The 26,057-nt window shown below is 35.7% G+C and overlaps 1 protein-coding gene across 1 annotated transcript; it reads right to left on the bottom strand.

The window, feature by feature from the left end:
- Window positions 1–12,365: 12,365 nt before the first annotated feature.
- On the bottom strand, window positions 12,366–25,651 carry LOC120079829 (26S proteasome non-ATPase regulatory subunit 10). The gene is made up of 6 exons (XM_039034244.1): window positions 25,357–25,651; window positions 25,082–25,214; window positions 16,055–16,179; window positions 15,747–15,893; window positions 14,608–14,787; window positions 12,366–12,801 (listed from the first exon to the last, which is right to left on the bottom strand). Exons 1-5 carry the CDS (start codon window positions 25,546–25,548, stop codon window positions 14,653–14,655), a joined length of 732 nt encoding a protein of 243 aa, XP_038890172.1. The 5' UTR covers window positions 25,549–25,651; the 3' UTR covers window positions 12,366–12,801; window positions 14,608–14,652.
- Window positions 25,652–26,057: the final 406 nt, after the last annotated feature.

The raw sequence follows: 26,057 nt of genomic DNA, 5'->3' as shown, positions 1-26,057 counted from the left end.
TTCTCCCAATCTCGCACTCTCAACTCCTGCTCTCTCCAATTTCCTCTCCACCCTCCCTCTCTCACTCTCGCTCTCTCTAATTTTCTCTCCAATCTCGCTAGTTTTCACGCGTGGGTTGCCTTCAGTGCTTGTGGATTCCACTTCCCCTTTTTAACTCTTTCAAATTTTAAAGATATATGGGCAATTAATTCACCTCCAATTCTTCAATGAGCAGTGCCCAAATAAAAAGTTATCTACTGCCATTTGTCTCCTGAATTAGCTAGCGTCCAACTTCAATTAATTCTCCCTGATTCTGCCCCCTTATTCATTTATATTTGGATAATTAATAAATTTCTTATTTTTTTTTCCAATTCTAAATTTTCACCTCCGATTTTCCTATTTAAGTGTATATTATTTTTCCAATTCTTAATTATATATTTTATTTGTTTTCCTGCTTTCTAAATAGGGTTAGGGTATTACATTTACACCCCTTTAAAATAAAATTTCGTCCTGCTTAACATTTGACATTTAATTTCCCCTAGTGTATGCGTACAAATTTGGGTTGTTACATTCTTCCCCCCTTAAGAACTTTCGTCCTCGAAAGTTTCTTGTTCTTTAACAGATAAGGGTATTTGACTTTCATCTCTTCTTCTCGTTCCCATGTAGCTTCTTCTACTTGCTGATTTTCTCCAGAGAACCTTCACTAACTTATTTTCCCGATTATGAAGTGACTTCTTTTTCTCTTGCTAGGATGCGAACTGGAGTCTTCTTCATTTCTAAGTTTTCACTTATTTGTAGAGGTTCTAAAATTTACTACATGTGGATGGGTCAAACACGTATTTTTCGAAGCATCGATACATGAAGACATTATGTATGTAGAAAAAGTAGGTGGTAATGCTAATCGATAAGCTACTTGGCCAATACGTTCTAATATTTCAAAGGTCCAATAAAGCGAGGGCTAAGTTTGCCTTAATGCAGGTCTTGCAATTAACTGTGCAATTCGAGTTGTGAAGGTTTCTGGTATTAGTGAGATCTTAGCTCTTTCAAGGTCATTCATTATGTGGTTGGAAATGGTACTTAGGCTGTTGTATGAGCTGACTTTCTGCTAAAGAGCATCAGCAACAATGTTAGTTTTTCTGGATGATAGAGGATCTCACAGTCATAGTCTTTAACTAATTCTAACCATCTTCGTTGCCTCATATTTAACTCTTTTTGGGTAAAGAAGTACTAGGCTTTTATGATCTGTATAAATTTGGATTTTTTTCCCTATATAAGTAATGTCTCCATATCTTTAAGGCAAAGACTACGACAGCTAACTCCAAGTCATGAATGGGATAATTTTGTTCATAAGGTTTTAGTTGTCTTGAAGCATATGCTATTACCTTTCAGTGTTGCATCAATACACAACCAAACCCCTTCTTCGATGCATCACTATACACAGTTAAACCCCCTGATCCGCCAAGTATAGTGAGAATAGGGGCTATGGTCAACTTTTCTTTTAGTTCCTGGAAGCTTTGCTCACATGCTTGGTTAAAAAAAAAAGGATTATTCTTCTTGGTGAGGTTAGTTAAGGGTAATGCTATACTTGAGAAATTCTTCACAAATCGTCTATAATATCCTGCTAATCCAAGTAAGCTGCGCACTTCGCTGACTGTTGTTGGGCGAGGCCACTTGCTAACTGTTTCAGTCTTAGCAGGATCCCCTGAGATTCCTTCTTGCTTTACAATATGCCATAGGTTGGCAACTTGTCGCGTCCAAAACTCACACTTGGAGAATTTGGCATACAACTTTTCATTTCTTAATATGGAAAGGACGTCCCTAAGATGTTTTTCATGTTCTGCCTCAGACTTGGAATAGACCAAAATATCATCTATAAATACGATCACGAAGTTATCAAGATAGTCCTTAAAAATTCTATTCATCAAGCCCATGAAGGCTGCTGGGGCATTCGTTAATCCAAAGGGCATCATAACGAATTCATAATGCCCATATCTTGTTCGAAAAGCAGTCTTGGGTATATCAGACTCCTTGATTCGTAGTTGATGATATCCAGATCGTAAATCTATTTTGGAGAATACTAAGTCTCCTTGTAATTGGTCAAATAGGTCATCAATGTGTGAGAGTGGGTACTTATTCTTTATTGTCAACTTATTCAACTCTCGATAATCTATACATAAACGCATTGATCCATCCTTTTTCTTAACAAATAAGACAGGTGCTCCCCATGGAGACATGCTAAGACGTATAAATCCCTTATCTAACAATTCTTGTAATTGTATTTTGAGTTCTTTTAATTCCGCAAGTGCCATTCTATATGGTGCTTTAGATATTGGTTCAGCTTCGGGAATTAGATCTATACAAAATTCTATTTCTCGACTAGGTGGTAAACCTGGTAGCTCTTCTGGGAATACATCTTCAAATTCTCTTATTACAGGAATGACCTTAATTTCATCCTTTTGGTTTCGTAAATCCACTACACTTGCTAAATATGCCCAAGCCCCATGGCTGAGCAAATGTTTAGTTTTTAAGGCTGAAATTATTCTTGGGGCTGATTGTGTATTAGAACTCTTAAACTTAAACTTGGTTCTTGTTAGAAAGGTGAATCTGACCTATTTATGGCAATCTATGTTTGCATAGTTTGCTGCTAACCAATTCATACCTAGTATTATGTCAAAATCACTTATGTGTAGGATGATAAGGGTCATCCCTAGATTATCTCCTGATACTGACAATTCACAGTTTTCCACTACTGAGTTGGCCAACATAGATACTCCGGCAGGAGTAGCTAAGGATAGAATGTAGCCTAAGGGCTTTGATGTTAATTGAGCATGTTGTGCAAATGTTGTAGAGATGAATGAATGACTAGAGCCCCAATCAAATAAAGTGAAGGCATAATACCCGAGGATGGGTAATGTACCTATAACAACTGCATCTTGATCCTCTGCCTCTTGACGTGTAATAGCAAACACCCGTCCTTTCTGTTGTTGAGTACCCTTGTTACTAGTAGGCTGGGTGGTCTGGACAGTTGATACTTGGTTGATGAACTTTGGGCAAGCCTTTGCATAGTGACCCGTCTGGCCGCAGTTGAAACACACCCCTAAGTTCCGAAAACATTGCCCCTGATGGTGTTTTCCACAATTTCTGCACTTAGGATATGTGAATGTTTGACTCTTCTGTTGTAACTGTACACCCTGTGTGCTTTAGGAAATTTTTGCTTGCCGTTGTGAATGTTGGAAGCCCTGTTGGGTGAATTTCATCTTTTGATTTGGCATGAATCCTCGTTCAAAAGTTGAGGTTTTGGCAGCAAGATCTACTTCCATGAGTAAGGTCGACTCGAGGGCAAGGGCATACTCTTATTCATTATATTTGGATAATTAATAAATTTCTTATTTTTTTTCAATTCTAAATTTTCACCCAATTTTCCTATTAAGTTTATATATTTTTCATTCTTAATTATATATTTTTATTTATTTTCCTGCTTTCTAAATTAGGGTTAAGGTATTACATTTACCACCCCTTTAAATAAAATTTCGTCCTACTTAACATTTGACATTTAGTTTCCTATAATGTATGCGTACAAATTTGAGTTGTTACACTAGGACTAGGATATGATTCTATTTATGCTTGCAAGTACGACTGTGTTTTATTTTGGAAAAGATATTCTAATTGTGAAAGTTGTCCAGTGTGTGGGGAGTCTCAATACAAAATAAAGGATGACAAGAATAAGAAGATTTCAAACAAAATTTTACGTCATTTCCCACTAATACTAAGGTTGAAGCGGTTGTTTTCATCAAAACATATTGTTTCTGAGATGCGATGGCATAAGAATAAACGAGTTGAAACTAATGGCATGTTGCAACATTCAACTGATGCTGAAGGGTGAAAATGTTTTGATAGAGAGTTTCCTCAATTTGTTTTAGACACAAAGAATGTTCGATTGGCCTTAGTTTCAGATGGATTTAATCCATTTGGGAATATGAGTACTTCATACAACATATGGCCCGTGATGCTTGTTCCTTACAATTTGCCACCATGGAAATGAATGAACGAATCTAATTTTTTCATGTCTTTACTTATACTAGGACCAAAGTCTCTTGGAAAAGAAATTGATGTCTATTTAGAACCACTGATTGAAGAGTTGAAAGAGTTATGGAATGATGGTGTTTGAACTTACAATTGCATGAGTGGGGGTATTTTAAGTTACATGCATGTTTGTTGTGGGATTAATGACTTTTCTGCATACGGAGACTTGTCAGGATGGAGAGGTTATCAAGCATGTCCTATTTGTAAACAAGATAGATCGTCGTTTAAGATAAGAGGAAAAATTTCTTTCATAGGTCATCGAAGTTATCTTCCAGATAACCACAGTTGGCGTAAGAGTAAGCAACACGATGGTAAATTTGTGCGTAGATCTCCACCTGTTGTAATGAATAGAGATGAGACCCTAGAACAAGTCAATGCACTAAATTTTCTAGTAGCTTTGAGAATTCTGTACTTGCTTGTGAAAGCCCACCAGATAGGTTAACAAATAAAAAAGATTGGAAGATTCTTTGTGATCGATGGGAGACTCCTGAATGGTAGGTAAATTTTATGTGTTTATTGTACTTATCGTTTACATAAATTGCTTATACTAGTAAATTATAATTTGTGTAGGAAGAAAGGGATAAGAACAAGAAGAGTAGAGAATGTCTCAATTTCAACCATTATTGTGGGTCGAAATCTTTTCTTCAAATACAAAATGAACTGGTATGGTATGATGCAAATTCATGATTATTTTATTCATTTTCCATTGAATCTAAAGAATAATTTTTTTTTTTATTGAATTACATATGATCAATAAAGGTGAAAAAGTAAGCCAAGTGGAATTGTTTTACAAAAGTCACTTCTTAGAGAAGGATGAGTGGATAAGCGAAGTAGCCAAAAAAGCATATGTAAGTAATATTGTATCATATACGTGTATATTAACCCTTATATATAATATATAACCTAAAAAATCATTATAAATATAGTTGGCAATGCAAGAGGAGAGTAGAAAATCATCAGATGATGGGTTTGAACCAACAACAAAGGAAATCATTTGTGAATAGATTTTGGGAAAATGGTCAGGCCACATTAAAGGTCTTGGATGGAACCCAAAACCAAATTTAGCTACAAGTTGTACATCTTCCTCACAAATTTAGAAAGATATTGGAATAAGTATGAAAAGCTTGAGGCGGAGGTGACAAGTTTAAAGGAGGAAAATTCCATGTTGAAGTTAATAGTTTCGGGTTTGTGGCTATCCTATTGAAGTCAATAGTTTCGGGCATAAAGGAGGACAATTCCATGTTGAAGTCATTAATTTGTGTTGTGGCTATCCTGCAATTATGATAACCACTTTAAATATGTGTGTTTTAGTGTACTTGTTGCCACTTTATGGTTTAAATGGCGTTTAGGTAGAACTAGGACACGTTGTAACATTGATGACATGTTTGTTTTCTATGATTTTTAAGATCTTTTTGTACATTTTTCTTTGTTGATTTTAAGAAATCTTTCATAATATTTGTTTTTCCTATTTCAAGTTGTTCGTGTAAATTCTTATCATTTTTTTTTTTGAGATTGCGAGAAGATTTTGAGATGATTACTTAGTTTTGTTTAGTATCTCACTCATTTGGGGTTAGGGTATTTTGGCTTAGGGAAGATTAAACTTTTTTTGTGTGTAGGAGATTTGTAAGAATTTAGAAAAGCTCAAATTTAATTGTATATACACGGTTTTTGTTCGTAGAATTTTATAGCTTGTGTATTGAATATTAGTCTTATTTTTAAATATATAAGCTTACTTTTGTTATATTTGTCCCCAATTGATTTGTTTGAAGATTAACTTTTGTTTGTGCATAATTAGATATCAAGGAAATAAAAAATTGGTCATTTAATTGTTCCAAAAAATATATAAAATTATAAACAACTTATGCTGATGCAAATAAACGTTGACAAAAATTTGTCTATTGAACTGAAATTTTTGGTTGTTTAGGAATATGCTTTTCCCGATGTAAATTGTATTTTGTTGGTAAAACACATATGGCCGACACAAACAATTGTGTTGCCAAAAATGGTATTTATGCTGACAAAAATAGTTTTCGTCGAGAGAAACTTCTCCCGACATGGATATGACGATGATTATGCCGACGCAAAAAAATGCGTTGGCATAACCTATCCCGATGTTTTTAGAAGTTTTCTCGACGTTTTTTTTGTGTGGGAAAGGTGAAAATTCTTGTAGTGCACAAAAGATAGAATGAGAGTGAGAGAGAGCGAGAGTAAGAGATAGCGAGAGTAAGGAAGAGAGGAAGAGTAAGAGAGAGTGAAAGTATAGTTCAATTGCTTGTACAACTTAATGAAAAATGTTTTATTACTTAGTAGGATGACAGAAAAGTGTCTACTTGCTCAATATGGAGGTGATTGGGCTGAGAATAAAAGTTCGCATGTTCGAGGCGAACTGATAGGAATCATTGTGCCTGTTAATTGAAGTATGAAAAACTTAAATCTCACATTTATAGGGTTACAAATGTCAGTTCTTCAGAGTTTGATCTTATAATGAGAGTTAAATATAAGCTTGAATACGAAGCCCCTCCACAATACATAAGGAGCGATGATGATGTTTGCTTCCTTCTTTTCCGGAAAGAGCTTAGTAAACTTCAGTTATCTATAACGCTAAAATCGAATCATGACGAAAATATTATAATAGAGTTCGGAAATGTGAGTTATTATGATACGAATGTGGACAGACAATACGAGAAATCATATGAGTTTCGTCGAGAAGAGGATGATATTCCATTATCTATCAACACTGTACCATCAACATTATCACTAGATAATGACCGCATTAATCCAGCAGTATTGAATTCAATGAATTATGGTGATACAGAATTAGGTGATACTTCAGTCGTTGGTAATGAGAGATCTTCTAGAAAAGATTATATGGATTATAGTCATCTAGAGTAACATTGTGGTCCTTTAGTGGATGGTAATGAGCAACCAACAAGATTGAATGAAATAGATCGTGACCATAGACATGTACGTTGTTTTACAGCAACTTCAACGGTTCCACCATTTGTGTTTTCAAGTCATAGGGTAGAGTTGATTATGCCTTGTACCTCTTCATCTGGGACAGACGCTGAAGTTGATAAACTATTTTGGAGTAAAAATGACTTGAAAATGTGATTATCTATTTTGTCCATCAACAAAATTTTGAATTTAGGGTCAGGAAGTCACCAAATCTTTGTTCATTGTCAAATGTATTGGGGAGACTTGTAACTAAAGCCTTCACGCAGTGAAAATGAAAGGGTGTGATATATTCAAGATCACAAAGTACTCACGTTCGCACACATGTTCCATCAGAATTCTGAATCACGACCATAGACAAACAATTGCTATAGTTGTTGGTCAGTTGATTAAAGATACGTTTATAGGCATACAACATATTTATAAACCTCGTCATATCGTTGAAAATATGTGGAGAGATTACAACGTGAACATAAGTTACGATAAAGCATGGTGTGGAAGGAAAGCTGCATATGATCCCGCTAGAGGTACTTTAGAATACTCATACACCATACTACATGCTTATGGGGAAGCGATAAAAATAGAAAATATGAGAACAGCGTTTGAGATCGAACTTGAAGATGATATGCATTTCAAGTATATATTTATGGCATTAAGGTCTTGTATTAGAGGTTTTGCAAACTGTTGGCCTGTGATAATTGCTGATGGGTCGCACTTGAAAGGAAAATACAAAGGAACCATGTTGGTTGCAGTTTCTATGGATGGGAATAATCAATTATACCCACTAGCATATACAATAGTGGACAATAAAATCGAGCAATCATGGAATTATGTGCATAACTGAGAAAACTGTAGCAAACTGCTCACACTTGTGCGACGTACTGAAAATGGTAGAATTGACTCAAATGTTGGTTGAGGTTGATTGTCTAAACATAGACCAAATTGGCATTTTTAATTATCTCAATGTATTGACTTTGTATGTCTCAATCTCTCATAATGTCAATCATGATTTTGTATAGAAGAGAATATGTATACTCTTAGAATGTCTCTCATGCTTATGCATAGACTAATGCATAGATATGTTTTATGTATAGACTCTTAGAATGTCACTCATGCTTATGTCAGACTCTTATGAATACCATCAGAATGTAAGTCTCACTCTCTCTCAAAATCTTGCTCTTTAAAAATATAGTTAGAATAAGTAACAAAATCCAATGAAGTTTTATATACATAAAAAATACATGTTTTACAAACATAAAAAAAATACATATTTTATATACATAAAAAATATGGAGTATTCGCCTACAACTGACACGCTAACTGCATCCTATATTCACTTATTCTCTCTTGATTGATTACGCAAGGATCAACACTAGACAAAAAAAATGTTCTAGTAATTTTACTGCAAATATGCCACAATCATTGTATGTTTGCATTGATAGGTCGGATGATTTTCCAACGGGATGTGGATAGGTCCAATTTTGAACGCTTTACGTCACAGCTGTAAAGTAGGAATGATACTGTGACAATCAATGGCTCTAGTCAAGTCCCAAGCTTCGTCATTGATGTGTATGACGAGAGTGAATCGAACACAAATATATGGTCTCTATTAATGTCCATTGCAAGGACCATCCAGTGCTCATTAATATTCATTGTTGTATACACGTAATCCACATCTACCCATTTGATATCGAATTTATCAGTGATGTAGTCCTTGTATGTGTCTCCATCCTCCTATATTAAGGCAGGCTCTAGTCTCTGCTTATTCTTTATCCGTTTAAATACCTTACTACAAGCATTAAGGTGACTCTGAAAACAAAAATGAGAAGTTAAGTAATGAATATATCATAGTAAAATGACTTTGCACAACAAAATATATCAAGGCTTATCGTTACTCCAATTGGCAAGATGATGAACTTGTGTTTGTATATGTCCGGTCAGTTATAAAACTTTTCTTTCATAAAATCAAATAAAGTATTTACGATCTGCACAAAAAATTACTATGTCAGCCAAAGTATAAGATATTCAACTGTAAAGGAGTCAAGACTAGGAAACTTACATCGCACTCAACCCACGAACTCGGTTAAATCATTTCCTTGAAAAATTTCTTGGATAGTGGCTTAAAGGAATTCTCTCAAACCTCGTTATATGTATCCTCATCAGTGATCCAACCCATCATTTCTATAAAGATAGTAAGTGAAACGTCATGTGCTACGTTGTACCCGACCATCGTTCTAAATAGTGACGTAGGCACACCTGGGAGAGGATACTTAACCTTTTGACTTTTAGACGGAAAGTGTACCCTAGTTTTGTTATCTTTTATTATTTTCTTCTTTAGTTAGGCTGGAGGTGTATATTTATCAACGCATTTTCTCTTACGACTAGTTTTTCTAGATTTCTATATACATAGACAACAAAAAATTACTGATCAAGAAATATAAAACAATATAATTTCACATCACGAAATATAAACAAAGATTACCGATCAATAAATTACTCACCAATTTAACTTCTTGCATGATCGTAACAATATTAAAAGTGTCAGCCTTTGGATGTGGGATGTCAAATGTGTCAGCCTCTAGATGTGGCATGGTGAGTAAGTCAGACGTGTTGGTCTCTGGATGTGGGATGTCAATGGGTGGAGAAGATGTACTCAGGCTCCCTGTTTGTGGAAGCATGGTGGGTGAGGTAGATACGTCAGGCTGTGTATGCGGGACGTCGGCCTCTATAGGTTAGACGTCAGTGGGTGATGTTGTGTTATCGGGCTCTAGGGGGGGATGGGAGTAGGTGTAGTGGTGGTATTTGGAGGATCTAGAGGGAGATGAAAGTATGAAAGACAGTCACATCTGTGGTATCAGGATCAATAAGTGGGATGAGCAACATCGTGACATCATCACCTGTATGTTGGATGGGTGACCTTATCATCTCCTCAATTACCATGGAACCCTTCAATTAGTAAACATAAAATGATGAGTTCACAAACACGTAAAAATTAAATATAAAGCAACGATAGTAAATGCAAACCTTGCACATAGACTGTAATAGCGACTGGATGACCGACAATTGTGTTTTCATGTCTATCATGTTTTTCTCGATCTTGGATACACGATCATCCAAACTTGTTACTTTGGCTGACATAGTAATTTTTTGTGCAGATCATAAATACTTTATTTCATTTTATGAGAGAAAAGTTTTATAACTAACCTGACATGTGCAAGCACAAGTTCATCATCTTGCCAATTGGAGTAACGATAAACTTTGATATATTTTGTTGTGTAAAGTCATTTTACTATGATATATTTCGTTACTTAACTTCTCATTTTTGTTTTCAGAGTCACCTTAATGCTTGTAGTAGGGTATTTAAATGGATAAAGAATAAGCAGAGACTAGAGGCTACCTTAATATAGGAGGATGAAGACACGTACAAGAACTACGTCACTGGTAAATTCGATGTCAAATGGGTAGATGTGGATTACATGTATAAAACAATGAATATCAATGAACATTGAATGGTCCTTGCAATGGACATTAACAGAGGTCATATATTTGTGTTCGATTCACTTCAGTCATACACATCAATAATGAAGCTCGGGACTTGACTGGAGTCATTGATTGTCACAGTATCATTCCTATTTTACTACTGTGACGTAAAACGTTCAAAATCGAACCTATCCACATCCCGTTGGAAAATCATCCGACCTATCAATACAAACATACAACACAGGTCGCTTGATTGTGGCATCTTTGCAGTAAAATTTTTAGAACATTTTGGTGACTGGTGTTGATCCTTCTGTAATCACTCAGGAGAGAATGAGTGAATATAGGATGCAGTTAGCGTGTCAGTTGTGAGCGAATACTCGGCATTTTTTATGTCTATAAAACATAGATCTTTTTACGTATTTTTTATATGTAAAACATGTATATTTTATATATATAAAACTTCATTAGATTCTATTACTTATTCTGATTATATATCTTTAAAGAGCGAGACTTTGAGAGAAAGCGAGGCTTACATTTTGATGGTATTCATAAGAATGTACATAAGCATGAGGGACATTCGAAGAATCTATACATAAAACATGTCTATGCATAAGTTTATGCATAAGCATGAGTGACATTCTACGAGTATACATATTCTCTTCTATACAAAAACATGATTCAGATTTCGAGAGATCAAGACATACAGAGTCAGTACATTGAGATAATTAAAAGTGTCAATTGGGTCTATATTTAGACAATCAATCTCGACCAACATTTGAGTCAGTTCTGCCACTTTAGTATGTCACACATGTGAGTAGTTCACTACAGTTTTGTCGATTATGCCCATAATTCCATGATCGATCGGTTTCATTATCCACTATTGCATATGCTAGTGGGTATAATTGATGGTTCACGTCCATAGAAACTACAACCAACATGGTCCTTTGTACTTTTCTTTCAAGTGCGACCCATAAAAAATTATCACAGGTCAACAGCTTGCGAAACCTCTAATACAAAGCTCTAATGTCATAAACATATACTTGAAATGCACATCATCTTCAAGTTCGATCTCAAACACTGTAACCATATTCTCTATTTTTAACTCTTCCCCGTAAGCATGTAGTATGACGTATGTGTATTTTAGAGTACCTCTAGTGAGATCATATGCAATTTTCCTTGCACAAAGTGCTTTATTGTAACTTATGTTGACGTCGTAATCTCTCCTCATATCCTCAACGATATGACGAGATTTATAAATACATCCTATGCTTATAAACTTATCTTTAATCAACCGACCAACAACCGTAGCAATTGCTTGTCTATGGTCGTGATTTAGAATTTTGATGGAACATGTGTACGATTGTGAGTACTTTGTGATCTTGAATATATCACACCTTTTCATTTTCACTACACGAATGCTCAACTTACAAGTCTCCCCAATATATTTGATAATGAACAAAGATTTGGTTGACTGGCCCTAATTTCAAAAGTTTTGTTGATAGACAAAATAGATAATCGCATTTTCAAGTCCTTTTTACTCAAAAATAGTTGACAAACTTCAACATCTGTCCTAGAAGAAAGATACCAGGTATAATCATCTCTACCCTATGACTTGAAAACACAAATGGTGGAACCACTGAAGCCATTGTAGAACAACGCACATCTTCATGATCACAATCCATTTCATTCAATCTTATTGATTGCTCATTATCATCCACAACCACGTTGCTCTGGATGACCACAATCCATATAATCTAATCTAAATGATCTCTCATTACCGACAATGAAGTACTACCCAATTTTGCATCACCATAATTCATTGAATTCAATCCTGCTGGATTAAGGTAACCGTTGTCTAGTGATAATGTTGATGGTACAATGTTGGTAGACAATGAAATATCATCCTCTTCCCAACGAAACTCATATAATTTCTCGTATTGTCTGTCCACATTCGTATCATCATAACTCACATTTTCGAACTACATTCTAATATTTTCATCATTATTCAATTTTAGCATTACAAATAACTGAAGCCTACTTAACTCTTATCGGAAAAGAAGGAAACGAACATCATCATTGTTCCTTATGTATTGTGAAAGGACTTCGTATTCAAGCTTATATTTAACTCTCATCATAATATCAAACTCTGAATAACTGACATTTGCAACCCTCTAAATGTGATATTTAAGTTCTTCATACTTCAATGTAACAGAAATAATGATTCCTGTCAGCTCACCTCCAATATACGAAGTTTCATTCTCATCCCAATCACCTCCATATCGAATAAGTAGACACTTTTCTATCATCCTACAAAGCAAAAAAACATTCGTCATTAAGTTGTACATGCAATTGAAGTGTACTCTTGCTCTCTCTCTCTCGCTCCCATCTTCGATTTAAATCTCTCAAAACTGAAACCCCAATGATCTCTCGCTCTTACTTTACCACTCTCACTCTCACTCTCCCAATACAAAATAATGCTCAATTTTTACCTTTCCAGAAATAACACAACAAAAATAAATAATGGAACACCCTTCTAGAAACCTATTCCATTCTAAAAAAGTCCCATCTTGAAAATCTTTGTTCGAAATCACCGTTCAAATAGAGTTTAGAGTTTAAAGAAATCACCATTGTGTTTAGGTATTATTGATTTGAGATTTTAGTCATGAAAATTATCAAATAATTTGTACACTAACGAACAATCACATCAAACCAGAGAATTCAAAGTGAGAGCAAGATTGTTTGACCAGTCGAGAGTGAGATTTATAACGTGAGACACTTGTGAAGGCAATTTATGTAATCTGATATGACGATGTCAATAGAGGGTCAATTGACATTATTTTGGGAAAAAAAAGTTTTTTGACATTTTAGATCCAAAAAATAGATCGTCCATACAAATTCCCCAAAAGTAAAAATAATACCTGTGAAGATGTGATGAAGGCTCAAGGCAGCACATGAGAGACAATTGAAAGATGAAATTTGATGAAAAATTGAAAGTGAATGACGTGCGAGGGAAAAAATGTAAAGCAGGAAACTGAAGGGGTAAAATTGAAGTATTAAAAAGGAAAAGTGATTTTTTTCTCTTTTGACATATTTGCAAACCTAAAAAATTGTGCTACAATTATAAATATACTAATTTATTTTTTTACCCAATACAATTTTTCCAAAAATAATCATCATAAAAATATAGTACTTATATACTTATTTATATATATATATATATGAACAATACCAAATACCTCTGACATATGAACTTAACACCTCAAACACTCAAAACACAGATTTATAAACTCCACAGACATGAGTTCAACTCAACATGCCAAACTCTTTAATTAATGAAAAAATATGGATTTTGATATCTATACTTGAAATCATACAATATTTGCTTACCAATATGGGATAGATAAAGAAAAGAGAAGTAGCAACTAAAATTCATCACAACTTCACATTGGTCATAATTCATTAGATCTTTTTTTTTTCCCTTCTTTTTTGGGGGTTATTTTTCAAAATTAGAGTTTTCAGACCAATCACACAGAACATTACAAATTTTGACCGATAAAACAGATTTAAAAATTAAATAACTGGTTAGATATACCATCTTCGAAATTCAAAAACCAAGTTTGTGATTTAATCTTAAATCTATAAAATTTTAGGTGCATGACAAACTCTATCAAATTCTTTAAAAAAAATATATATTCCTTAAATCAACACGTCAATTTAAATTCAATTTTGATCAATAATCTAACTACAATAACCAACCAACCTGAATAAAGCATCATAAATTTGATATAAAAATTAGATGATCAAATCTCTAATCTTATCAATCTAGTGGTAAATCCAGTGAACCACATAATATAAACTCATCGAAATATTTTTCAACTTATAAACCTAGCTTTAAATCGAGAGAGCACAACTATATCATGAAACTCGAAAAAAACTTCCTTCAATCCCTGCATCTTTCTAATGAGAATTGCACCAGATTTGATGATCCCCCATTCACTACGTCATGCACATTTAATAGCATGTTTCAAAGAAAAAAAGGGGGAAAACGAAAAAGAAAAGAAAAAGAAAAAAGAGTGGTTTTGGTTCTCGAATCCGATCTGAAAACGTTTTTACCTGAACGGTGTGAACCATGCTCTTGATCTTTGGGAGCTTTAAAGATCATTCTTCAAGCATTGTTTTGGCAGCATCAATCAGTGCAGGCCTAAATTCATTTGAAGCTCTACCAAGAACAGTGAAACCTTCCTTGTCTTCCACATCCACGTCAGCTCCATGTCTTATTAGAAGAAGAGAAACCTGTCAGACACATCAAGAATATCTACATTTAATCAAACTAATGCTAATGGCGAAAACTATAACTAAACATAGCCCAAAGTTTAAAGAAGTAATTTCACTTTTTTAACAATCAGAGACTCAATATAGAAACATTTACAAAGGATGAAATGTGTAATTCTTTTTAGGGGGAAACAAAGACGAAATCTGTAATTTATTTAACTTTAAACAAAAACAAGAATAAAGGAAGACAATATGAGGGAATTGCTGCATAACATATTTTCCCCACAGCACCAATACATGGCTTTAAAAACTTATTTATTATAACAGATAACAATCAAGTCAAAGCCTCAAACTAATTGTCTCCCCTTTTCAGCAGCAAGCACAACCAAAAACGCCACTTCTGTAGAAAATTTTGAGTTCGACAACAAGTGGGAATGGGAGACTTGATCCTTTGACCTCTAAGTCGAGAGCATATGCCTTAACCAGAAAGTTAAAAAAATCAAAGGAAGGACGAGAGAAACATTACTCAAAATTCACAATTACTAGAAATTGAAAAGGGAGATTGCCACTCAAAGATCGTGGAATAAAATGACAGCAGGAGGAATGATCAAGAAGGTTGGCACCACTTCTATAAAAAAAAACTAGAATTAATGCCTCATTAATCATCAATTGACAATGCCATATTCAGCCAGACGAAGATGTCATATACAACGAACGTGGTGGAACAGATGATAGAAACAAACTTATTTCAAGTGTTAAATTTAAAAAATATGTCATTCTAGAAAAAATTAGAGTGTTTGGCAACTACTCAAAATAGCTTTTGAAGTGTATTTTAAATGGTATTAATAAAAAGTGTTTAAATAAAAATGAGTCTTTTTAAAAACATCTTTTTCTTAAGTCAATCCAAATGGGCCCTAAGCCAAAACTAACAACATAAGTGTTGAAAAGAAGAAGAAAAAAAACATCCAAACCAAAATAACCTCTTTGTTTTGGCAAATTACTGCGTTCATAAGAGGTGTTTGGCCAGCTTTATCAGTAGCATCAACTTCTGCTCCTTCCTCAATCAGAAGCTCACATAATTCTGAGTTCCCAATGCTAGCTGCTCGATGCAATGGTGTGCAACCAACCTAATTAGTGTTCAATTCATCATCGCCCATGAACAATATTGATCAGATGATGCACGAGTACGTCATAATAAGTGTTTTCAACTCTAGCTGTACTAGCCAACTAGATATTGAATTGAAATAAAACTTAAGCAATTTAAAATATTATATTTGAGGTGACAAGCCTTGTCTTTTGTATTAATTTTGGCACCATGTGAGATAAGAGTTTCAGCAATCTTCAACCATCCTTTACTCGAAGCGTAATGAAGAGCAGTGCGACCACCATCATTTTTCACATTTACATTGGCTCCTGTTATATAAAAAAAATGATGTTCTGAAACATGTGCATGAAAGAAATCTCAAGAAGTATACAAATTGTGTTCATCACAAACACGATATATCATGAAAACATGATGCAGTGAGTTTGTTAAAGAATTTATGGAACCATCAAAAGCATCTTTTGATCTTTTTTTTTTTTTTTTTTTTTTTTTTTCCTTTTTAAGTTCACCTTTAACGTTATTTCTCATGCATCTTATAGTTAAATAGTTTTAGTGCGACAGTCACATGGAAATATTTTCTTGAATGACAGTAATAATAAGAAACTGACACAAATTAAAGAGAATAAAAAAGACTCACTAGTTAGAAAAAAAGTAAAAGAATTACAATAAAAGTAATAGAATTATAATAAATACAAACCTCAATCAAACTAGACAAATGAAAAGAAGTTAAGAGTGTGTTTGGTTTAACTTTTCAAGTGTTTAATTTTGAAAAAGTCATTTTGGAAAAAGTAGGAGTATTTGACAACCACTCACAGCATCAAAATAGTTTTTGAAAAAATAACCATGAAATAAGTTGGTTTGAGCAAAACACTTGAAATCAATTTTAGAAAAATGATTTCAGAGTGTTTAATGGCTCCCTAGTTTGTATAATGTTGGAAATAAGGAGCTTTGTTGATAATTTATAACCCAAGGGTATTTTAGTATTTTATTTTACCCTAGATTTATTTCCTTTTTTATTTTAGGGCTTGCTAGAGCCTATAAATATAACTTCTATTGTAACTTTCATTGTGTTAAAAATAATAAAAGAGACTCTCTATCGTGGTTTTTTCTCCTTGTTTTAGGGTTTTCCACATAAATTTAGTGTTCTCTATTTTCTATCTTTTAACATATAATACATAAAATTACCAAAATACCCTCACTAGTCCTCTATCTCACTTCCACCATGACTGCCGCCCGTTACCACCACCCTTCGCCGACCACTTCCGACAAACCTACTCCAACAACAAACTCTGACGGTTGCCGCCAGCAACCACCTCACCAAATCCAACGACCACCTCTGACGACCAACTCCGGCCGCTAAAAGGTTTGTAGAGAATAATAGAGACAAGAACAAGAAAGTAATGGAGGAAATGCTTAGGATGACTATGTTGCAGCATAGGCACCGAATATATCCAAAAGACAATACATGTGGGGAGTGAACAATAACCCAGCCAACTGTGTAGAAGTGTAGTCTTCTTCTTCACTGGTCTTCCATAACTCCGTCTTCTTCAGCTTCATTTGCTCCGACAGTTTCAACCATCTCATTATTATTAAAAAAATTAAATAAATAAATAAATTGCAACCTTCTAGTTCTGTTTTTTCTTCAAAAAACAGAGAAGAATCTTCAAAACCAGCATCAACATTTTTGCCATCCATATTTGGCCGCCAACTCTCCGATCTAGTTTATCACGATCCTCAGTTTCTTATTCAATTAGTCCAAGTTTCTAATAATTGTTACTAGCAATTTGCATAACATATACAGCTGAGTACAGTTTAAAAAAAGATTTGGCAATCGATTGTAAAATGACCAAGATGTAACTACATTAGTGTATGGGTTTTGTTAAAAAATAACTAAAGGAGGCATCTATAGAATGAAACAACACCTTATTGATGGTTATAGACATGTCATGGCCGGTAGAAAATATCTGAATCACGTGAATGAAGAAATTAAAGAGTATATGTTCAAGAAAAAGAAGATTAATGAACAAAGAAATTTGATCATGGACATTGATGTGAAAGACTATGGTACTGAGGACGAGGATGAAGATGAACTTTGTGTATGTAATTCAAATAAACGAATGACACCAAGTTCAAACAAGTCAAGACAAAAGGGTCCAATTGATGCATATTTTACACTAAACCTAAGAACTGCAGTTCAAAATCGAAAGATGACAAAGAAAAGGGAAAAAAAATAACGATGAATGCAGTCTAAAAAAAGGAAATGAGTGAGCACACCATCTAAAGAATTTGCTCAATAGTATTATGATGTTGGAATACCTCTAAATGGCTCCAATTATGAAAGTTTTTCCCTTGTGATTGAAGTAATAGGCCAATTCAATCCTAGATTGAAACCACCATCGTATCATGAGTTGAGAGTTTCGTATTTGGAAAAAGAATTAGAAGCGGTTGAAAGTAGGGTTTTTTCCCTAGGGTTATTATTGTAATTGTCTTCTACCCTAAGGCTCTCTACTATCTATTTATTCACCCTGTTCTCTTGTATTCAGTGTATCAATTAAAAAAATAAGAAAAAGATCTGTATCGTGGTTTTTCTCCCTATTCTAGGGTTTCCACGTAAACTGTGTGTTGGTCTCTCTTTTCTTATATTTCATCATGGTATCAGAGCTTGGGGACGAAACCCTAACCGTTATGGAAGAGAACCATCCACAGTCATCTTCTGCTGATGGATCTTCGAGTTTTGACATGAAAACTGCTATTCGAGCAGCTGTGAAGGAGTGTTTTCAAGCAGCCTTACCGAAGTTACTTTCTGCCGTCCAGTTGCAGTCGACGGAGAGTCGCCGTTAGTGGGAGCGGCCTCACCCAACAGAAGTGCCGATCGGGCTTCTCCATGCAGAATCCAGCCAAACTCGCAAAGGTCAGATAGATCCGGTCACGATCGGGTACGTCCGCGCTGAACCCGGGCAAACCCTCGAAGGACAGACAGGTCCCGCACCATCGCAGCCCTCCAGACTTGCGCAGACTTCCTCGCCGGTTTGTTTCGCGCTGGCCTCCTCTTCCACGATGAGTCCGTCCGTTCTACAAGGAGTAGCGCCGAACAAGACCAGTGCAAATCCGGTTACGACGACTTTTGCAGATCTGGTCCATTCTTTTTCTGCCCTAGGAGTGTTCGACCAGCGACAAACCGGCGGCCACCTCAAGCAATCCAGCCGGCTGGGATCTTCATATATGTCGACGACCTCCCAGCCGGCGACGTCCGTCCAGCCGAACAGTGGCGGCCCCGTTTCCAGCCGCTTGTAGTTCGGTCCATTACCCAGACGATGTGAGACAACGGTTGGCTTATCTGCAACAACATATTTCAAATTTGGATACGATGTTTGGTGCAAATCCCCAACCAGTTCAACCAGTTTATTCAGAGAATCCGGTAAACTTGTTCTCTATTTTGCCCAATACATCTTACTTAACTGGCTCAATGGAAAATTCTGTAGGATTTCTGGTAGGAGAAAAACTGAATGGCCAGAATTATTTCTCCTGGTCCTAGTCGATCAGAATGGCCCTAGAAGGAAGGCACAAATTCGGGTATCTGACAGGAGAAATTCCAAAACCTATCCCAGGTGATCCTCAAGAAAGAATCTGGAAAGGGGAGAATTCTCTATTATGTTTTGTCCTCATCAATAGTATGGAGCCACAGATTGGCCGATCCTTACTGTATGCAGCAACTGCTAGAGATATCTGGGAGGCAGCTAGGGATCTGTACTCAAAGCGATAGAACGCATCTCGACTGTACACGTTACACAAACAGGTCCATGAGTGCAAACAAGAGATCATGGATGTTACTTCCTACTTTAATAAATTATCAGTGTATTGGCAAGAGATGGACCTTTACCAAGAGGTTGTCTGGAACTGCGCACAAGATGGGGCCCAGTACTTGAAACTTGAAGAGGCAGATCGGGTATATGTGTTTTTGGCCAGATTGAACCCAAAATTTGACAGTGTTCAGAGTCACATATTGGGTCAACGACCTACTCCTCTTAGAGAAGTTTGTTCAGAGGTTTGACTGGAAGAGGATCGGTCACATGCTATGAACAATCCTGTGGTTGTTTCCACTGATGCATCAGCCTTTGTTACAAAGGCTTCCAGTGCCGATGGTGATAAAAAGCCCACACCTGTTTGTGAGCATTGCAAGAAGCCATGGCATACGAAGGACCAATGTTGGAAGCTACATGGCAGGCCCCCGAACAGTAGGCGACGACAGTCACATGACAAATCCCTTGGACCTATTCAAAGAATCCTATCCGACTAATCGCTTGATTTCTGATGTACCCCTCCGTGTCTTCGGCTATGTCGCATTTGTCCACTCCCATGGCCCAAATCGCACAAAATTCACCCCTCGTGCTCAGAAATGTATTTTTGTTGGGTACCCTCTCCACCAACGTGGGTATAAATGCTATCATCCATCCTCTCGTAAGTATTTTATCTCCATGGACATTACTTTCATTGAAGATCAGCCCTTCTTCTCCGTTAGTCATCTTCAGGGGGAGGAGCTTGAGTGAAGAGCCTAACTGGTCCTCCTATGATATCCATTTAGGGGAATCCGCCTCGATTCCTTCTCCTAGTTCTGAAAAATCCTGTCCTGTCCTCCCTACCAACCAGATTCCATGGATAACCTACTATAGGAAGAATCTTAGAAAGGAAGGGACGCCACCTGTTGAACAGCTAGCTCCGGTCCATGAATCAGACCCTGCATCTGGTTCAGGTACAAATTAATTGTGGTTGTTTTGCTTTTAACAATCTCCCTATTAAGTATTAATAAAGTAAAATAAGAACATATTTAGGCTTCTTAAATGTGTAAGAACAAGCGTAAGGTAAGACTAACAAATTTAAGAAAGTGTTAGTACTTTGCATTCTTACCTGCCATAACATTTGCTGAGGCATTATCTGTAACAACTTGTGTGACATTGGCTTTTTCAATGTGTTCTACAAAATTGTCGAGTAACTCAAACATTTTCTTTCCATCCTTCACATAAGATGAAGCATCAATAGACTTAATAAACATGGTGCCTTTAGGACTATTAACTAAAAAGTTAATTAATGACCTATTTCTTCTATCTGTCCATCCATCAGCCATAATAGTACATCCAACCTTGGCCCACTTTGCCTTGTGGTTCTTCATCAACTCATTTTTGGCTTCTAATTCTTTTTTCAAACACGGTACTCTCAACTCATGATACAATGGTGGTTTCAATCCAAGACCAAATTGCTCAATTGCTTCAATCATAAGGGCAAAGCTTTCATAATTGCAGGCATTGAGAGGTATTCTCGTATCATAAAACCATCGAGCAATTCTTTGGATGATGTGCCCCCTCATTTCCTTTTTGTATGCCTCATTCATTGTAGTCTATTTTCCCTTTCCGTTGTCATTCTTTCCATTTTGCACCACATCTTCTGGGTTTGGTGTAAAATATGCATCCATTGGACCCTTTTGTCTTGGCTTCTTTGAAGCTAGTGCCACTCTTTTATTTGAATTACTTATGCACACTTCATCTTCGTCCTCGTCCTCAATACCATAGTTTTCCACATCAATGTCTACAATCAAATTTCTTTGATCTTTAATCTCCTTTTTCTTAGACATATTCTTTAATCTCTTCCTTCACGTGATCCAGACATTTTTTACATGCCATGGCATTTCTATAACCACCAACAAGGTGTTGTTTCATTCTAAAAACTCCTCCTTTTGTTACTTTTGAACAAAATCCACACACTAATGTATTAAAATCTTGATCATTTTGCAATTTTGCATATTCCATGCCGGATCCTTTCTTATACCGTCCTTAGCCATCTAATTATTAGAAACTTAACTTGATTAGTAACTATCTTAAAAAATTGATCACAAAAGTTAGGATTTGGGATTTGGGAACCAAGACGTACCAGAATTTTGATGATGGCTGCTGTTTTGTAGAGTTTTCTTCTCTGTTTGGAAGCCTTTCTTTGTTTTTTTATGACAAAACAAAGATTCCAATGTGGTAGCAAAGTAATGGTGGCTGGCAGCAAAAAAAAACAGGACTTTGTTTTCTTTTTTTAAAGAAAAACAGGGCTGGACACTGGCACGTACGTCACACTTCCTTTTTTTTTTTTTAAGAAAAACAGAACTCTGTTTTTTGAAGAAAAAACAGAACTGGACATGTCACACTCTCTATTTTTTGGGGACTTTGATTTGAAGAAGAAGAAGAAAGTAAATAAAGTTTGGAAGAGAAGGGACAGTTCTGAATTTTTTTTTTTTTATTATTTTTTGAAAAGACCGTGAACGAAGGAAGAAGAAGAGTCCATCTGATTTTTTTTTTTTTTTGAAGAAACTGTGAATGAAGAAGAGGGGAGAAGTAGAGACAGTTCTGATTTTTTTTTTTTTTTTTTTTTTTTTGATGAAACCATGAAGGAGAAGAAGAAGAAGAGAGTCTGGTTTTTTTTTTTTTTTTTTTTTGAAGAAATCGTGAATGAAGAAGAGGAGAGAAGTTCTGATTTTTTTTTTTCTTTTGAAGAAACCACCGTGAATGAGAGTGAAAGATCAAAAAGAAGATGAAGAAGAAAAGGAGAAGTGAAGAGAAGAGAAGTTTTTGTTTTTTTTTTTTTTTTTAAAAGAAATCGTGAATGGAGGAGGCAGAAGAAGAAAATTTCGTGAAGAAAGAAGAAGATAAAAGGCTTACCGAATTATTGGAACCGTGAAGAAGAAGCAACCGTCTAATAAGATTTGATTTTTTTGTGCAGCCGTCATTTGTACGTGATGTCAATTAGGTTTTTAAATTATATATATATATATATATAATATATATATATATATATATATATATATATTAATATATTATATTAAAACGTTTTTAAGTAATATTAAAAAAAAAAAAAAAGGCATAAGCGTGCCTAAGCGCGCTTCAACGCTTCATGAAGGCGCCAGAAGCGCGCACCTTCCCTCGTGCGCCTTGCCTTTCCAAGGCGAGGCGCCAGTGTTGCACCTTGTGCCTAGGCGCGCGCCTGGCCGCGACTTTTAAAACACTAGGATGGCCAAATGGAAATGTCGTTAGTATGTCTCTATCTTTTGAAGAAGAAATAGTAATCGAAGAGATAAGAATGCCAAAGGTTTGTGTGTTTTTCTTTATGTTAAAGCAATCTTACGCTGCATTAGGTTCAAAAATTGTATAAATATTTTTAATAATAACCCTAAAACGCAGTATATCTTGTGTTTCTACTTTCAAATGTAAAATAGTTATTTTTTTCCCTAAATATGGCCTAAAAAGCCCAAAAAAGCGCGCTATGCGCTTCAAGGAAGGTTCACGCCTTTGCCGCACCTTCTTCCATGTGCCTCGCTTCTTCAAGGCAAGGTGCCACATATGTGACTTGCACCTAGGGAGAGCCCCTTTCAAAACACTGTTGGAACCTATCTTCAACAATTTGGGCTGCCTCTATAACCTTCCCCAACCCAACAAGCTTATTTATTTACTACCTAATCACAGGGTCCGATCCTTTTTTGAATGTGCCCTCCAAGACTTCTTCATCAACGATGTTCAAGGCACCCACAACCTCTCAAACTCCTCACAATATTTGGCCATTGTGTCCATCTACTTCACTATCAGAAATCTTTCGCATAACATTCCCTCTTGGAAAGGACAAAATTGCTTGAACAATCAGGTCTCAAATCCTACCACCCTGTTAATGGTTGGTGGTTATGTGTCCACCAATACTAGTTGAGAGCTTTGCATTCAAAACCTATCATAAAAATGATAAATTTCTCAAATTCAATGAGTTTATGGATGTCAAAATACCTTTCGACTCTAAATAGCCAACCATGGTGAACATCTTCTGAGAAAATTGAGCAAATGAGGTTATGGAGGCAACCAAGATTGGCAATCTGAGCTTTACCTTTATGCTTGTTTGATTGCTCCTCCAACTTTTCAAGGCTTCACCCACTTCGTTAAACCTTTTCCATTATTGTTCTTTCACTATCATCAAGTGAAGATTTCTTTGGCAACGAATCCTCAACCACGGCCTTTGTCGCTGCTTTTTGTTTTCCTTTTCCCAAACTCAAGGCCCTAATAGTTCTCTAATTTTTTCTGAAGGATATGAAATTTTTCTCAATGTTTTGGGGCATGTGCTCTATTAAACATTCCATACACAAAATCTTTAGGAGCTTCTCCTTTATCTAACTCAGCTACTTCTTGGCTTCCAATTGCTATTGCATCATCTTGTTCCCCTTTCTTAGGATAACATGCTTTGATACCAATATGATAGGTGTCTAAGAACATTTATGTACATGTAGAGAATAAAGAAACAACACCACCATACAAAGCTCAATTAATTTGAGAGAAAATCTCACCCAAAAATGCTCTACAAATGCCAAGGTAACCAATATCCTTTCCTCCTCCTGCCTATTGGCCCTAAAAAGGAAAAGCAAGTCCTCATTCTAACTAACGTTCTCATACTTTACCTTTTTACCTTTTCTAGTATAGAAATACACAATTGGGGACCTAACACTCTCATTCTTCATTCTTTATTTTATAACAAACAAAAGGCTACTACGGCACCATACAAGAATCAACAAGGCCAGTGCAAGAGGGTCCTCTATTCTGCCTTTACACTAGCACACAAGATTTCTCACCCTCACACCAACTTAAAAGGATATATTTCCCTTTCAACCCCTCCTCTAATAAACTTTCACTATTGAAGACCTAAAATTAGTCCATTCCGAAAGCACCTTGTCCCCAATGTGAAAAATTAGAAACTAGGACTAGATAGCCTTAAATATCGTCTACAATGCTGACTCCAAAAGAGGTCTTTCTATGATACTAGGATCCTCCAAACATTAATTCCCGCGTTGTCTCATTTCATTATCCATTTAAGGTTTAAGTTCAAATTAGAAGGTGAGAGTCACTCTTTATCAACCCCCAAGAAACTAATAATAACAAGAGAAGAATAAAAAAGATAACATTTGATCACGTGAAAATCTTAACAAATTACATGGGCATCTTGAAGATAGAAGGTGAGAGTGATGCTCTTCAAGGTTCTCTTTTAATAACTTCTAATCAACCGTCGTCGACAGTCAACACTGCAGAGTCTAAAGTAAGATTCATCCCTATGCTAAACAACTTAGCTTTGTTCATAATCTAGGCAACTCAAATCATCACAAAAGAAAGCAGAAGAACAAAAAATCAGACAATTTAAGAATTCACTAACCTCCGCTCAACAAGATATCTAAAATATCAGACCTCCCAATGCTAGCAGCAGAATGAATCGGTGCCCAACCTTCCTCATCGGCACAGTTAATTAACTTTCTAGACTGATCAGCAGTAGCCAGTATCTTTACCACCTGATGCATTAAAATTGACAAGATGATAAGTCTTTTTTAAATAACAAGAAAGAACAATGCCAAAAACAATAGAGAAGCCATGGGAGAAGGTCTTTTCGATTCGAAATTCTCTAGCTCAAAGAAAAGTTAGGTAATGACTAACATCGGCGTGGCCTGAAGAGACGGCAACATGGAGAAGAGAGCGGTCATCCTCATTTCTTAGGGAGAGAGATTGAGATAGCTGCTGTGGTTCGAGGGCAGTGAAAGCGGAAGAATCGCCGGTCTCTGCGGCTTTGAAAAGATCTTCGTCTTTGATTAGACGAACATCTTTGGAGGTATCGATTTCCATATCCATGGATTTTAAGAACTTGAAGGTTGTTGGATAAAAACCTCTCAAGTCTGAAGCGAACCGCCGAAATGAAGCGTCGTTCTACACTTGCTACACTTGAATACAATTTCACCGTCTTAAAGGGTTTTTTTTAAAAAAAAAAAAAAAAAAATTATTTCCTTTTAATTTATGTAGTTTCCAAATATTTGGTTTGTGTTTTATAATCATTTGTCTACCTATTTCCAAAGTAATCTATATCAATCATATAGGGGCTGTTTGGGACACTGAGATAATATAAAATGTGAGGAGTTCTGATGTCTAGATAGTTTTGATGTTTAAGGAGTTCTGATCGAGTATGTTCAAGCACTGAAATGATATACTATACATGGAAGAAATATTGTGATGAGATACGAGACACGTTCCGAAAATGGGGCCACAAACCATTAAAATCAAATAGTTAAAATCAAATAGGATAATGGGCTCCAAACATTGAGATGATATAAGATGTGGAGATATAGCATCTCATGTTGGCCCCA

The sequence above is a fragment of the Benincasa hispida genome, chromosome 6, assembly GCF_009727055.1.
Source record: "Benincasa hispida cultivar B227 chromosome 6, ASM972705v1, whole genome shotgun sequence".
NCBI lineage: Eukaryota > Viridiplantae > Streptophyta > Magnoliopsida > Cucurbitales > Cucurbitaceae > Benincasa > Benincasa hispida.
This window is presented reverse-complemented; position numbering and strand designations above follow the sequence as displayed.